General features: G+C 46.8%; 1 protein-coding gene across 3 annotated transcripts in view; it reads left to right on the top strand.

Moving 5' to 3' along the window:
- FNIP1 (folliculin interacting protein 1) overlaps positions 1–16,168 on the top strand; it is a 66,799-nt gene that overhangs the window by 9,499 nt on the left and 41,132 nt on the right. Inside the window, exon 1 of one of the 3 annotated variants that reach the window (XM_061347923.1) lies at positions 11,555–11,994. The exons of the other annotated variants lie outside the window; for them this stretch is intronic. Within the exon in view, the coding sequence (XP_061203907.1) occupies positions 11,984–11,994 (11 nt within the window). The 5' untranslated portion in view covers positions 11,555–11,983. Of the gene's footprint in view, positions 1–11,554; positions 11,995–16,168 lie in introns of those variants that run through there. 3 annotated transcript variants of the gene reach the window in all.

The following is a 16,168-nucleotide window of genomic DNA, read 5'->3' as shown; positions in this document are numbered from 1 at the left end:
CTCCTCCAGATCTGCGTGTGCCTTGTTAGCAGCTTCTTCAAATGTCTTTCCCTTGCTCCAGCCAAAATGTCAACAAAACATAAAACTTGTAAGAGTACCACAAACCCTCTCCCCTTTCAGTTTGTGTGATATATAACTGGAAAGAAACGGGAGCCAAATTACAGTTCTCTGCCATCTGTTTTAGTTGATAAATGAAGAAACTTTGAGCTCCGTTCAGCCCTGACTTTAGGTCCTGGCATTGTGCCTGTTTGAGCCTGAGCAGTATCTTTACCCCGGTTCCCGTGTCATTTCCCACTTTAAGGCAAGCAGGGTGTATGGTTTGAGCATTGCCCATGGGAGCAGCTGCTTTCTTTGCTAGATGCTTGTTTTGGTTTTCATTTTAGCCTCCACACCTATGGAGGCGGTGGCTCTTGCAGTTCTGTGCTCAGTCGTACGCTCTCCTCTTAGAAAACCTTTTCATTTACTTATTCAGCCTGGAGAAGAGAAGGCTCCTGAAGGGGAGACCTTAGAGCAGCTCCGGTGCCTAAAGGGGCTGCAGGAAACCTGGAGAAGGGCTTGGGACAAGGGCCTGTAGGGCCAGGGCAAGGGGAATGGCTTGAACCTGCCCGAGGGGAGACTGAGCTGAGCTCTTAGGCAGAAGCTCTTCCCTGTGAGGGTGCTGAGGCGCTGGCACAGGGTGCCCAGAGAAGCTGTGGCTGCCCCATCCCTGGCAGTGCTCAAGGCCAGGTTGGACACAGGGGCTTGGAGCAAGCTGCTCCAGTGGAAGGGGCCCCTGCCTGTGGCAGGGGTTGGAGCTGGACGAGCCTTAAAGTCCCTTCCAACCCAAACCAAGCTGGGGTTCTATGAAAATGGACTCAGCATTGAGTTTATTTGGGGGTAATTAAGAGCAAGGAATCAGTCTAGAGGAAGCACGTGTGAGCAGGTGCCTGAGAAAGGGACTATCAAACAGGAACCAGGTCCTTGTTGGTGGTTCTGCCCCCCTCCAAGCCCTACCTAGGCAATGTTCTTGCCATTCCAGACGTGGCTCAATGGCTTGTTTACCCCTTTTCAGGAAACCTGGTTCCAGAAACAGGTAGAAAGCCAGTGTTGGTTCAGGTGTTAATGACACACGGGCACAGATTATAAACCGTGTGTGTAGGGAGCAGAGGCTGCAGAGCACGGGGGGAGCGCGTGCTCCTCCTCTGGAACTTGTTCTAGTGCAGTGACACTCTCTGAACATCTGAGAAGCTGCTCAGGAAAGAGGCAGCCAGAAGCTTCTTGTTCCTACAGGGAAAAGAACACTGTTACCCCCCAAGACAAGAGTTAAAGTGCCTCAAATGTTAGGACAGTGCCTTGGCTTGCGGTGCTTCTGTTTAAAGGCAGCCCGAACTCTGGCATAGAACTTAAATAGTCAGACAGAAAAAGGTGGTTGGGTGTGGTTTTTTTTTTCAGTTCTTAAACATATTTCAGCAGCTGTGAGTTACTGGAAGTGACTTCACTTTCTGGGTAGAAAAGGAAATTGTTCCACTGACAGCATGGAGGGCTGAGATACTGAGAACTTGGGCATGTTGGTTTCTTAACTTCATGTGCTCTTTAGTCACACAGGGGATGCTCATCATGAACTCATGACCTCTTTCTTTCCAAACCAGACATCATTGAGAAGTATAGAATGTAAAGAAAATAATATTAGAAGAAATCTAAGGCACTGTAACAGGATTGTGGCTTTATAGAAATATAAATGTTTATCAGACTTCTTTAGATAAGCAATGATACTGCTGTGGTATAGAACTGATATGCTGTAAATTTTAGTAGGTTTTCTGGTAGTATCTTATGTGCATTTTTCTTCAGATGAGTTATTTTGGTTAGTCTGAAAATGCGTATTTTAAACCGTGCCATCAGATTTTCTTTAATGGGACTAGGTGTAGTGAGTACAAAGTGGTAGTGATTTGGAGTTGCTCTGTGTTCAGGAAGGTAAAGATAGGTGTGTAAATGCAGTTGGAACTGGTGGATGGTGCTGCTGTGACTTAATGCATGCATGCATACATCCTGCAGGATTCTTTCTGCTTGGTATTCCCTGCCCCTCGTAATGTTCTCCCTCATCATCCCTGTGGTTTAGTGCTCTGCTTTAGAAACTTGTATTTATGCATACAAAGAGAGGAAGAAAATTACTCAGCCCAGCTCCCTGTCCCTTCTATTTTTCTGTTCTCCTCTTGGTTCTGTGCTGAGTCCTGCAGGGTTCCCCCCCCCTTCTGCAGGTTTCCTCTGGGTGCTGTGCTGTCCCCTCCACCTCCAGCCACCAGCAGTAGGGTGCATCCTGTTTGGGGTTACTGCTGTGTCACTTCAAATGCCATGCGCTAGCATGAGAAGGGGAAAAGGAAACCAAGAGCCAAGTGAGTGATTACTTTGCCAGCAGCTCCTTTAAGATAAATAGAATCCTACAAACAACCCAGTCCAAAGTGTCCTGGTGGCAATGACAGCTACTGCTGTCCAGCACGTGAGCCTGCCTTTCCTGTTGATGCAGCAGAATAAATAGCTTCATGTGGTGCTGTTTTTGGTTCACGGCAGGATACCTGCAGCACTAGGCTGCTTCGGGCTCCCGCATCTTAGAGATGCTCGTGTGGATGCACTGAATAGGGAGGAAACAGATGAGGCAAGAAAAATACTTCTGAATGAGAGCAAAAGAGGAACCAGTGAATGCTTTATTGTTCTTGTTAGGCTGCAGTATGTGGACTACAGAAGATGCAGGAGCTGATGCTGAGCTGGGAAATGGCTCATTCTGCTGCGACCCCTCTAGGAGACAGGCAGGAGGTGCCCCAGCCATGCTCTTGGCAAACTGCATTGGCTGGGGCTGTCTGGAGCTGCATCCTCAGCAAATCCAGTGCTACTGGCAGAAAGGGGTTTATTGAACATACGCTATATATATATGTGTATATATATATGTATATCTTGATTAAGTACAACCTCTCCCAATGGAACAATGTAGGTTTTATCAAGGGATTCTGTTGATTCTGTGAGCGGTGAGGCAGAGCTGGTTTGGACTGCATGTTCCAGCTCAGTCCAGCGATAAGGAAGGTGTGTGTTTGGAGTGAGTTTCAGTGCTGATACCCAGGGAGGGCACGCTGAGCTCGACCTGCAACTTCTGTATCACAGACCAAGAGTTTAAGAGTAAGCAAAGCTCTGTGGACACATAGGAGCTGTTTTCAGCTGATGCTCAGAGCTTGCATGTGCAACCTCTTGTGGAACCCTCAGTAAGACCTGAGTGATTCAGCTGTTCTGCAGTGGAAATCCCTCTAGATGGACAGTTGTGTTGAAAAGCTTATTCTGCTTAATAATTGCGGGGCAACAGCCAGTCCTACATTGTATTCCGTCTCTACCGTTCTTAGAAACCCAAGACTGTGAGCATGTAGTGAGATTTAGAAAACCAAAGGGGAAATCTGAGAGTACAGAGGTCAGCATGGCAGTGCGCAAAGCACTCTGTTGCAAACCCAGTAGAGCACTTTAAGCCTGGTTTAAAGACTGAACAGCTTCTATAAAATCAGAGGAACCACAAGTGGCTGACAGCTAAAAGCATGCTGAAGTGCTCTTCTGCTTTGGGGAACCAAAGTATTGAGGACCTCCCAGTTCTAGTGCATTGGTTTGTTAGATGCCAGGCTGTTCCATTGTTCTTGCAGGTATTAAATGAACTTGTATGGCCGTGTGGCTTGTTCAAGCATCTGATTTTGGTTTGTCCTCCTGTCCTTATGAATTACATAAAAGTGAAGTCAAGCAATGTCTTTAGTGTCTGCTCTATATAGATCTACCTGAAATAGTTTCAGGTCACCTTTGCCTGCTTAATTTGGAAAACAGTTGAGCAGCATGACTCTTGCCTTGGAGAATTAGCAGTGTAGGCTCCTCACCGTAGTCTTGGGGCTGTTGGAATATCAAGATCTCATTCCTTCAGCAAATTATGTAGGGCCCGTTCAACTTGTAGAGCCAGTAAGGGAAGGATGTTCAATCCCAGGCTGGAGCCGGGTGAGAAGAGTCTTCCCTCCTGAAAAGCAGTTGTGGGATGGATTTGGCAGGTCTATGAAAGTGCCCTCATTGTTTCTGTGCAGAGCCAGGCAGTAGCCTTGGCATGCGGTGAAGTTCCTGGTGACCTGTTTGAGGGTTAACTGAGGGGTTGGTGAAAGGCTCTCATGGAAGCAAGGAACTGCTCCATGTGCAGAAAGGTCACGGAACTGGTCCAAGCACTGGCCTTTCGAAGGCGTTGGAGGATGCTTAGATGCCAAGTGACAAATACAGCGGTGTCAGTTGTGGGTTGATGAGGAGCATCTCCCAGTATCTCACTCATGGGATATTGATAAAAAGGAGCATCAGAAACGAATAGGCCAGGCTGGGATTTCGTTTCCTAAGTATCAAGTTTGTTATATGTGTTTATACAATCATCCTCTGTCTTTAGTTTGCAGTTGTTCCGTGTAACCGAGATGGGCTTTTGGTGAAAGCTGAGGGGGGATAGGTCTGAGTCAGCACTCTGCTTAAGCCATGTGCTGTACTGGAGGCATGTGAGTGGTTCCATTGCTCCCAACGAACCGCTCATGTGCTCAGCCTTAGGCATGTGTTTTAAATAAGCTGCTGATCCAGAGCCTGATTTCTTTTTTGAGTTAAATCTACCAAAATGAGGAGGGTGAGACTACAAACACAGCATTTCAGACGCTACAGAGCAGAGGTTTAAGGCAGTATTCTTCAGGAAAAGGCTTTGGTCATGTAATGTGTTAGTGACTGAGCTTAAATGTCACCTTCATTGGAAAAATGAGCATCGTCTGTTAATTATATGTGACTGTCTTGATAAGTGACCTGCTGTCGCAGCCAGGAAGCTCAAGTTCACTGTAGTCCTCTCCAACACCAGGCTTTAGACTGAAAGCAGCATTTTGGGATTAGCCCTGTGTCAAACCCAGTTGAACTGAGGGTTTAGGAATAATGGTCCGCCAGCTTTTCCTATTGCAAATACCCACACTTGGAAATTGTTCTACCATATGCTGAGAATTTCCTTGATAGTTTAAAAAGCCTGTTGCTGTGGCAACCGGACCCCATAACAGAACAGCTTTTTGGGTAAGAAGAAGGCTCAAACGCTGCGTTAAGAGCCAGGAATGAAGCCACAGCAAAGCAGCTTGTGTTCATTTTGTCAGAGTCAAACAATCCAACCCCAGGAGCAGGGATGCATCCTGCAGCAGCTTGGACCTGGGTTACCAGATGAAGGGCACACCCTGAGCTTGGCCAGGAGCTCACACTGTGGACATGATGGATAGTCAGGGAGCTCACAAGCATCCCACTCCGAAGGAAATCCTAGGTCCTCTTTTTATTCACATGGAAAGGGTGAAGTGATTTGATGGTTTGGCTTTTGTCAAGGAAACATGAGTTTTGCTTCTCAGAACTGGATGTCCCCTTTGTGCTTTGCTAATACAGAAACTGGCAGAACAGGCATTACTTTTCCTTTGACGTGAGGGCTTGCAGCCCTGTTTCCTTGTGTCTCATGACCGAGTGAATCAACACCTAATTAAACAGTCACATGAGGGACAGAGTAAAAGGCTGCTCAGGCACTGATCGTGGTGAATCTTTGGAGAATAACTACTTACATCTGTCTTCCTCCTTCTCCCAGGAACCCTGAGCACCCTTTCCTTCTCTTTTCCTTCTCTTTTCCTTCTCTTTTCCTTCTCTTTCCCTTCTCTTTCCCTTCTCTTTCCCTTCTCTTTCCCTTCTCTTTCCCTTCTCTTTCCCTTCTCTTTCCCTTCTCTTTCCCTTCTCTTTCCCTTCTCTTTCCCTTCTCCTCTCCCTTCTCTTTTCCTTCTCTTTTCCTTCTCTTTTCCTTCTCTTTTCCTTCTCTTTTCCTTCTCTTTTCCTTCTCTTTTCCTTCTCTTTTCCTTCTCTTTTCCTTCTCTTTTCCTTCTCTTTTCCTTCTCTTTTCCTTCTCTTTCCCTTCTCTTTCCCTTCTCTTTCCCTTCTCTTTTCCTTCTCCTCTCCCTCTCCTCTTCCTGCAGAGGGGAAAAAAAATCACAGCACTCAGCTAAAGCACTGCTGTCTGTGCAGCTAATTGGGATTAGGGTAGGGGGAAGAGAAGACTTGGAAGCACTCAACAAACTCTTGATGAATGGGAATGATTTGGATTTGTGCTGGAGTGACTTAGCTGGAAGCTTGAAGCTGTAGTCCTTGTGCATCTGACACTCCTGGGTTTTACACAGACAATGTGACCATTGGGCAAGAAGGTTCCGAGTGGTCCAGGGGGATTCTTGATGGTTTTAATACAAGTTGTATTTCTTCTCACTCGCAGACCATTCCAAGGGGTCCCCAGCAATCGCTTTCCATCCCTGAGTGGCAAATACTTGTGTGGAGATTTATTGGGCTCTCAATTATCACTCAGTCACAAGTGCAGCCACCTTAATCAATTACAGGACATGGCCTTGGGCCAAGGAATGCTCTGGTCCCCGTGCTGCCAGCTCGCGGTATGACTTTCACCACCAAGGCAGTATTTTTTCCCCTTATAAAACCCCCAAAACAAGTACTACAGGATGTTTTAATCAGGGTAAGCAGATGGCAGCATCCACCCTGACACGGTGGAGGGCTCCCAGGGTGCATGCGGTATGCGCTGGGCTCTACAGCAGATCTAGAGCAGGTGGTTTGAGTGCTGTCGAGCGCTGGTGCTGGAGGTAGCGGTGGTTTGGGTGCTCCATGGTGCGGTATTTCAAGCCCCCTGCCACGGGCAGGGACCCCTTGCACTGGAGCAGCTTGCTCCAAGCCCCTGTGTCCAACCTGGCCTTGAGCACTGCCAGGGATGGGGCAGCCACAGCTTCTCTGGGCACCCTGTGCCAGCGCCTGAGCACCCTCACAGGGAAGAGCTTCTGCCTAAGAGCTCAGCTCAGTCTCCCCTCGGACAGGTTCAAGCCATTCCCCTTGCCCTGGCCCTACAGGCTCTTGTGCAAAGCTGAAGATAAATACAGGGAATTCAGTGTTTGCCTATTAAACACATGAAAATGTTGAGATTCCGCAACCAAAGCATTGCTATTACATCAGGAGTCAGTCAAGGGTTTATTGCTTTTATTAATGTTGGAGTTGTCAGCAGTAGCGGAGCTATAGAGATCCCTCTAAGATATCTTCATTTTCATGGCAACAGAATTCTTGCAGTCAGCCTTGACTCCAGTGTATGTTCTTTTCTATTCATTGTGTATCATCTGTGATCTCCAAAACAAGAAGCATTAATTCACCAGTAAGTTACCTAAGCAGATTTTGCAGTGGAAGCCTGTGAGCTTGGTTTTATTCTTTCTAGCATTGTGAAACAGTCACTTTTTAATCATACCAGTAATGCTCAGCAGTGGTGCCTCAGATGTAATGTAAATGCTGTTTTTCAGGGGCCAAGTTTGCTTTATTGTGCACTGGAAACTTGTGTATTGGACAAATATAGATGCTGCATGTCACTGAGAGTCATACTGTCATTGACACTTGAAGAGGGGATGGAAAGCAGAAGTTAGTTTTATGTCTAAAGTTAAGGATTGAAAAACCTATCTAGATGTATCCAGAATTACACAGTGTAAAGGAGGGGAAAAAAAACCCCGCACCAGATAATTTTGTGTGATTTCTAGAAAATTCTTTATTTCCATCGACGATTCATGTGCATCAAAAGCAACTTGTCCTGGAACCTTTTTCTCCCCAACTTTCCGTTAACCACACACAATACCGAACTATTTACACTTCAGTTTTAATAGCTGCAGCAGAAGATCGTTCTGCTGTGCACACCCGAGAGGGCACAATGCACTAACTGTTCGGCAGGGGGAAAATGACCTCTTGTCTCCCAGTACCAGTTGGTATTAAGGAGGTTTGTTTGGCGTCTTATTTATGGTGGGCTTGCAATTGGAAACACGATACAAAACAAACACCAATGTGCCAGCAGCTTAACCGTGTGTCAGGTTTCTGCTTTGATAGTTAGTTTTGCTTTAAGCATCTTTTATCATGGCTTGATAAATCACAGCAGTGAAGGGATGGTCCAGCTGCTGAGGCCTCAGCATCCATGTTGTTAAGGGAAAGATGATATTCCACACTGTGCCTTCCAGGAATGCTCCCAGGCGTTTGTATTTATGCTGATGCTCCTTTACACTGCTGGTAGAGACAGTTTAATCCAGTCATGAGACCTCTTGCTGCTAGTGAGGTTCCTGGGTATGTAGAAACTTCACTTCTCTCTTGATTTATTAGTAGTAGTATTTTAATTTCCTTTTTTTTTCAGCCTTTAAAAAAGGTTTCCTTTAAAGAAAATGTGCCCTGGGTGTTGTAGAGCCCACACATAGGTTGCAGTGATTTTCCTCATCATCTTGGCTCTTGCTGACCCTTGGCTGGGCTCATGTTTGTGTGTGCGTATCTATGGGGCGTGCAGGTATGTGTCTGTGCTCTGGTTGTGTGCAGAGGGTTTGTGCTTTAATCCTGCCCGCTCTTCCTCTCCGTCTGGGAGGAATCCAGGGGGATTTTTGTTGCAGGGATAGAGAAATGCACAGAAAGCACTGTTAAAGTCTCCCTCAGTGGTGATCCTACAAGGCGAGTACTTCGGAGAGAAGTGCTATCCAAGTATTCCCAGTCAGATTTCAGCTCAAATCCTAACTGGTTTTCTCTCTCTTTGTCTAGAGTGGCTTCCAGCTCCTACCTTCCTGCAGTACTCAGCAATAAACATTTCTTGGCTGGCTTGCTGGCTCTTTGTTGTGTACTTTACAACATGTGTGAAGGGATGCCTTCTTTCAGGAGAAAGACCGAAAACACTTGGCCATGGAGACCAAAACCAAAGCATTTCATTGCTTAGCCTGTGGTTGGAGCAAACTCTGTTGTCTGCTTGGTTTTAAATCAGGTGATTTATACCCAAAAGCTGCCTGTGAACCTTTGCAGTAGTTTTCAGTGTATTCAGGACCTTGCCTGAGCGGGGCTTTGTGTCTGCAGTTGGTGGCCAGGAGGTTTGGATTTGAGTGCATACTTGGGCCCAAGTTTAAAACAGCACTGGTTTGGATGTCCTCAGCAATTTAGAACCAAGATGCTGGTTCTTAGAACTTACCTCCTCTGGTCCAGATCAGTGAAAAAGATGTCCACTGTGCCTGGATATACACCTAGAGAAGAGGATGGTGTGTGTTACATCTTAGAGGCCCAAGGTCTTTCTCTGATGTGGGAATGGTGATAGCGTATATGAACCCACATTGAGTGCTTGGAGTCCTTCGCTGAGCAGTGAGTGTGCACTGATCTGGCCACAGCTTCTTTGAGTCTGTTTCTGTGTGAAGAGAAATTCCTTCCAGTATTTTTCCTGGTGGATGGAATCTGCGTCCACTTTCAAAGCATTTGTCTTTAATGCGCATCAGGTTACCCTGAGGGAAAATGGAAACCTTAGCTGTTCCTCCTGGAAATAAATGTTTACATAATACATGCCCCTGAACTTCTCACCATTGCATGTCTAAGGAAAAAAGGTCACTTTTGACATCAGTAACCTTTAGGGAGTGATGCCTTTGCCACACAGGTAAGGAAAGTTACTGCACACAGCACATTGCTTGCACTGGATCAGGAAGGTAGGAGAGGTCAGATGTTGCTTACAACTCCCAAGGCTTGGCACTTTAAGCTTTAAAGGCAAGATCTTGCTTTAAGGCATAGGTCCTGTAAACAGCACATGCCCCATTTTGCTCATGTGAGTAATTCCATTGAATTCCCTGGCACTAGTCAGGTATGAAGAGCCAAGTCTGCAGTGTGTGTCTTTGTGGGGCCAGGGCCTTGACTCTTCATTTCTGACTGAGGAATTTCCTAGGAAGCACTCATGGTGATGAAAGGGAATGGTTTTGGATTTGGGACCAAGAAAGTATTTGTCTCTTAGTTTTAGTGCTTTTGTGTCAAAACATGCCCAGCACCAAACATTAAAATACTACATTTCTATAAAGCATTGGTAAAACTGCTGTTGTGTCAATAGATGAAGGATTTATCTCTGAACTTAATACTAGCATCAGAGGGAGCTCAGTTTTCTGTGGTGGAATCTATCTCAGAGAGCAAAGCATCACTTGGGCTTTTGGGATTGTTGGGTCTTGGGCCAGAGCCCATGAACAAGTGCATCTGCTCACCTACCTTTTGCAATGGGGGAATCATTGACAGCCCTAAACTTAGTGCTGTGGGATGCAATGGAACAGATGATCCTGATGCTGAATGGATTTTTGCTGCCTTTGTATTTGAAATATTTGCAAAACCTGTAGGGTTTTAAGGCACTGAGGGGAAAAAAACCTCTTGAAGTAGTAGCTATGATACTCCAGCCTCCTTCCTTTATATATTCTTTCACTTTTGTCCAAAAGTAATATAAAATTAATAGTGTGAATGATTGGCCCCACATATGCCTGTAACAAGACCTGATGGCTTTTAATGTGCACTGCTTTTTTGGATGCTTGGTTCCTTCCTCCCTTCCCTGTCCATCTCCCTTGTTCCTCCTCTACAATTTAGAGTGGGGAAAAAAAGGATTCTTTAAATAGCCAGCTCTTTGCTTTTATGCTGTACCAGGCAGCCTTCCTAGCATAGCCTGGGTTACCACAAGAGCAGTCATGAAACCTTGATTATAGATACGGGGTTGGTCAGGATTTCGTTGTGGGCATTATTTTACATCTTTCCCCCCCAGAAGCAAACCTATATAGCCATCCACTCACCATGGAATAGTACAGGAATAGAATCCCAGCCTCGTTTGGGTTGGAAGAGACCTTAAAGCTCCTCCAGCTCCAACCCCTGCCACAGGCAGGGACCCCTTCCACTGGAGCAGCTTGCTCCAAGCCCCTGTGTCCAACCTGGCCTTGAGCACTGCCAGGGATGGGGCAGCCACAGCTTCTCTGGGCACCCTGTGCCAGCGCCTCAGCACCCTCACAGGGAAGAGCTTCTGCCTAAGAGCTCAGCTCAGTCTCCCCCCTGGCAGGTTCAAGCCATTCCCCTTGGCCTGGCCCTACAGGCCCTTGTCCCAAGCCCCTCTCTGGGTTTCCTGGAGCCCCTTTAGGTATTTGACGGCTGTTAAAAGCCACTGAGCCTTCTCTTCTCCAACGTCTTGCACGTTCCCGATGCTTCCCTTGTCATATCAATGAGCCCGCGCAGGGCACACAGTGCTGCCTTTGTTCGTATCGGAGCCGATGGGAGGGGGTGCAGCCACCATGGCCGGACCCGGACGGGTTTTACCTCTCCTGCAGACACGCTCCGGAGCCGCTATGGCCCCGCTTCCCCCTCCCCGTTCCCCGCGAGCATCCCCCGGTGCCGCTCGGCGTTCGGAGCCCTTGGCGCTGTGTCGGTGGCGGATGGCGGCTGCAGGTGGCAGCGCTGACAGCAGCGTCACATGATGGCTGTCAGCGCCCGCTCTTCCACCCCTCGGCCTCTGCCTCCGCTGCCCGGGCCCCGGCACAAGCATCCCGGCGTTCCCAGGAATGTAGAGGCTGGAGGGAGGGGGGTGCAGGCTGCAAGGAGGCTGCGGTGCTTTCCCCCCCACGAGCGAGCTGAATTCCCGACGGCGGCCGGGGGTCATGAGACTCCACTGGGATCGGGATCGCTAGAGGAGGAGGAGGATAGATGGGGCTGCCATGTCCAGCGCTGAGCCTGCCGCTGAATTAGATTGATCTCTGCAGCAATACACCGGAGGAGACACCGGAGCGGGGAAGCGGTGTTTTCCTGGGCTGTGCACCAGGATGGAGGGGCAGGATTGGGGTTATGAAACTCCGGGGCAGTGCGGCCGCAGCCCCGCACCAACGCCTCTGGTGCGCCCCGGAGAGCTGCTGCCTTGAAGGTGGTTTCTGGGCTCCTGTTGCTAGGATTAAGCCTCTTTTTTTTTGCGTTGCAGCATGGAGAGTCTTTTGTTTGAGTTAAATTCAGACCTCTTGATATGTCACCTGACAGTCTTGTGGTTTTGGATGAATATGGCTCATTGCTATTATTAACCTGAGTTGGCAGCCGGGCACAACAGGAGTTTATAGGGATTTTGGAAAGTGGAGCGGCTCCGGGGACAAAGATGCTTCCCAGGTACGGTCACTGCACTGCTCTTGAGCTGATTTTCATTATTGGAAAGCTTAATAACTTCACAGAGCTGTGAAGCTTTTAGGGATTTAATGTATTGACAATTCTCCTTACAGTTCCATGCTAAACGGCACAAATGGGTTTTTTTCCCCTCCTGAGTTGCTTGTAGCTGTTGTAATTTTGCAGAGGGAGGTGCAGTCTGGTGGAATAATGTGCAACATTGTCTGCAGTGCTAATGGGTTTAACTAAGGAGTGTTTGTGCGTGTGTTTTAAAACAGATATTGCAGAAGAAACAGAGCGTGTGTGTGGATGTGCATGTGTTTGCAGGGATACATGTGCTTAAATCAGCTAGAAGCTGAGCAGGTACCTTCTGAAATGACGTACCTGAAGTAGTCCCAAAATGCTCTATGAGGTTACTGATCATAGATTCTGAAGCTGTGTACATTGCAAAGTTACTCAAAGTGCTGTGTGTCTTTAACAAACCCTTCCAACCTGTCTTATTTTCAGTATCATGCTCCAGGTTATGATTCATGTCTTAACCAGACTGCACCTAGTTCGTGTGTATTGCATCTTTTTTGCTTGTGGAAAGGCATCTGGCTCATGTATTAATTCAGTGTATTAATCAGGTGTCTTAATGAGAGCCAAGTGACTTAGTAGAAGGGAGGAAGACAATGAAAGCAAACTAAAGTCAGCTTCATGTACAGTTAAAGATGAGTTACAGTCAAAGTTGAAGTTTAGGTCCAAGTTTATTATCCCAAGTGTGAAGTATCTGGCTGACTGTGTGCCTAGTGTACAATATGTGCTTAGTATAAGCAGGAGAAGTTTCCTGGAGCTCAAGTAGTGCAGCTATTCAAGGTGAGGATTGCTAAGCTGGTAACCAAATGAGACAGACTTAGAGATGGAGCATGGAGCTGACCTCTGCGGTGCTGCAGTGCCTGTGGACCTGTCACCCCCCTTCAAGACATGAAAAGGGATCTCTGTTTTCTAAACAGAACCTTATTTCCTTGTGATGAACGTGAACAATGCAACTGCAGCAAGCAGCTGCCCCTCATGGCTGGTTGTCCCTGAGGTGATCCATGTATCAGTCCTTCCAAGCCACTCCTTGGCTTCTGAGAAACCCCCCTGAGGTCAGGGTGATGGAGAGCAGCATCACCCATGGCGCTGGGTCAGCTCCTTCGCAATCCATCGTCACGGGCTCCCTCCGTGGCTGGTTTTCTCTGCAGAATCAGCAGGCATTCACCACAGCGGTCCCACAACCCTGCAGTGACCTCAGCTTTTGAAAGACAAGTGTCTTGCAAGCTGTCTTCCAAGTATTGGCCCTGTGGTTTCTCTAGAGACCTTCCTCCTCCTCACAGCCTCAGAGTCATGTCAGCAGCGTGAAAGGGGAATCTCTCGCTGAAAAAGCCAGCTTTGCAGATCATCCTGAATCACCCTTGTCATGTGCATCCTCATGAAGTTCTGTTGTGTTTCAGGTGGTGTTATGCAAAAAAACAGATGATCTGCCCATGCTTCTTTAAAAAAAGCTGATGGATGGTCTTCCAAGGCTGGAAGCATCATTAACGTGCCATACATTGCTGTTTTCATTGCTTCTAAATGAGTTGTGCTCTGTCAGAAAGGTCTACAGCTGTCTTGGTACAGTGATGGACCAGTAAGAAGTGAATTACTGAATTGCAGTAAGAAGCTATTAAAATGTGTGATACCCTTCCCATGTGTCTCATGCGCTCAACGTTCGTTGTATCTTCTCAAAGCCGAAAGAGAAAGCAAATCACTAGCAGATAAACGTGCAGAGGAATTTGGGCAGGAGAAGGGAATCTGTTGTTGGGAAAGACACCTCAGTCAGGGTGAGAGGTGTGCTGAGGTTGCACTCAGCAAGGGCCATTTTGCTTTTGCTTCTGATCACTCTTCCCTATAAGAAAGCAAGTGAAGGAGCCTAAATACTGCTGGGCTTTGTTATGTACAGGTGAGAATGCTTTGATGTGGATGTGCATCTCTATGGAGATAATCTGCATCTGAAACATTCCAGTGCACCCTGCGGAATGAGCTTGTATTTGCAGTGTAAACCCTTCAAGACAACCTCTGTCCAATGCTGCGTGCAAGTTGGCTGGGTCTAAGCACCGCTGTAACAACACTAATACATGGAGGGTATCACCTGCGGGAGTTGGAGATGAGCCCTAGGGATCCCTGTACCTTTGTCCTGATGCTCAACAGGAGCAAAGGAAGAAGTTTCACATGGCAGGCATGGAGCAGGGTAGACCTGCTCTGCCCTGGCTGTTCCTGGCAGCCTTTTACCAAGGTGTTAACACGAAAACCACGCAGAACAGATAAGCTGGCATAACCTATAAATATCATTTGCGTAGATGCTTTTAAAAATAGTTCCAAGTGATTCATCACCAGGCAACTTTTATAACTATGGGTAACATGATGTAGGAAAACAATAGTTTGATAGTTTCAACTTACTTCTTCAATGGTTAGTCACAGGCTGGCTTTGAGCAGCTTTACTTTTTAGCCAACTCTTTTAGGACTACCTGCTGAATACCATGATCAGTCTGCTGCAAGTGCTTCTCTTTAAGACTTCTAAAATGCTTGTTAATAATTAAAAGGCAATCGGATACTATCTAAGCTGTGTTAATATGAAATAGTTTTACAAGGAGTCTCAGGCAGGGGGGAAAATAGCATTGAGCTAAACCGTGAAGGTAATGAAGTGCTGCTCATGTTGCAGTGACAACAAGGAGGAAGGAATGTGTTTGCTTTCAATTACAGGGGCAAATCTCATGTTTTAATTGGTGGAGTGGTAATGAAGGATTTGTGTTTGTTGTTTCATCTGTTGCAACTTGCACACAGTGTAGTAATAGCAATTTAAAGCCGTTCGGTTGCCTCTTGCTGAGGAGAGTCTATGGGAGTAATGAACTCCAGGAATTAGATATGTGAGAAAAGTCTGTCCTCGGAGAGCATTTGGAGCTCTGGATTGCCCTGAAACTCGCAGTGCAGGTGTCAGGAAGCATGGAATGGAGCTGTAAATGTAAGCTACAGATAATATTCCTAGTGGTTGAAGGTAAAAAAAGGCAGGAAAACAAAACGGATGAAATAAAAGAGCTGAACAATAGTAGTACTTAAGTGTGAACATGCATAAAAATACCATTTTCCAGGCCTTGATTTCTTTATTATGAGTTTCTGGTCATTTCATCATTATTCACATGAAGGTTTGCCTTTCTGTCCCAAAGAATTCCATTCCTTTTGTGTTTTGTACTTAGCATCTGTGGCGGGGGGGATTGGACAGGATGACTTCCAGAGGTCTCCTCTGACCTCAACTAGGCTGTCATTGAGTGACATCTGCTTGTACAGGATTTGCTTCCGAAACATCCCACCCAGCATTTATATATCAATGGATTTCCACCCCATTCATTCATATGGATGTTTCTGAACATCTCATTGAAGAGCCACTGTTTGTGTAGTGGAGATCTCCACAGGGCTGCTGTCCTGCTCACTGGTTCTGCTCTTGCTCAACGCATGAGCTTGCAGCACTAACTTCCCAGTTGCTTCCCCTGGTGAAAGGGCTGTTGGGCTTTTCTCAGTGATGGCTTTTATGTTTGTTTGTTCACTGTTCGTTTCTGTGTTTTCTTCCATCAGTTTCAAAGGAATACCAAAGAGTGGTAGATAGGTCACACAGGAGAGCTGTCACTTAATGCAGGAGATGGAGACTCGCCTTGCATTAACATTGCTGGAACATCTGATTCTGCATCTCCTGCTTTTCCTATGAGGATCTCAGGAAAACATCAGTTAAATGTCAAAGTTGGTTTCCATTTATAAACAGAACTAATTCTCTGCAGTAGATCTAGGTCAGTTTTCATCGGTGCTGGAGTATTGCCCTGGTCTGTTTGTTTTGAGAACATGCCCTGTGTATTGCACGCAGGAATTTGTACGTTTCCAGGGATAGTCTATCCAGGTATCATGTTTAGCGGTATTCCAAAGCCGCTAGCAACAAAAGCAAAGCAGCTCAGTGTCCTGCTTCCTCCTGGTGGGGCTGGGTTGGAGGTGCCAGCCTGCCTTTGTTTGCTGTCTGTCTAAATGAACTTTCCCCCAGCTCTCGTCAAGTTTCTCTGGGTTTGGGAAGTGGCCCGCTATTGCCAGGGAATGTTTCTGCGAGGCTGAAATGTGCTTAAGGACCCCATTATGTAACAGA

The sequence above is a fragment of the Neopsephotus bourkii genome, unplaced genomic scaffold (assembly GCF_033783945.1).
Source record: "Neopsephotus bourkii isolate Nb327-2 ecotype Australia unplaced genomic scaffold, CSIRO-AGI_Nbou_v1 NB_52, whole genome shotgun sequence".
NCBI lineage: Eukaryota > Metazoa > Chordata > Aves > Psittaciformes > Psittacidae > Neopsephotus > Neopsephotus bourkii.
Note: the sequence above shows the minus strand (reverse complement) of the source record. Positions and strands in the feature narration are given on the sequence as shown.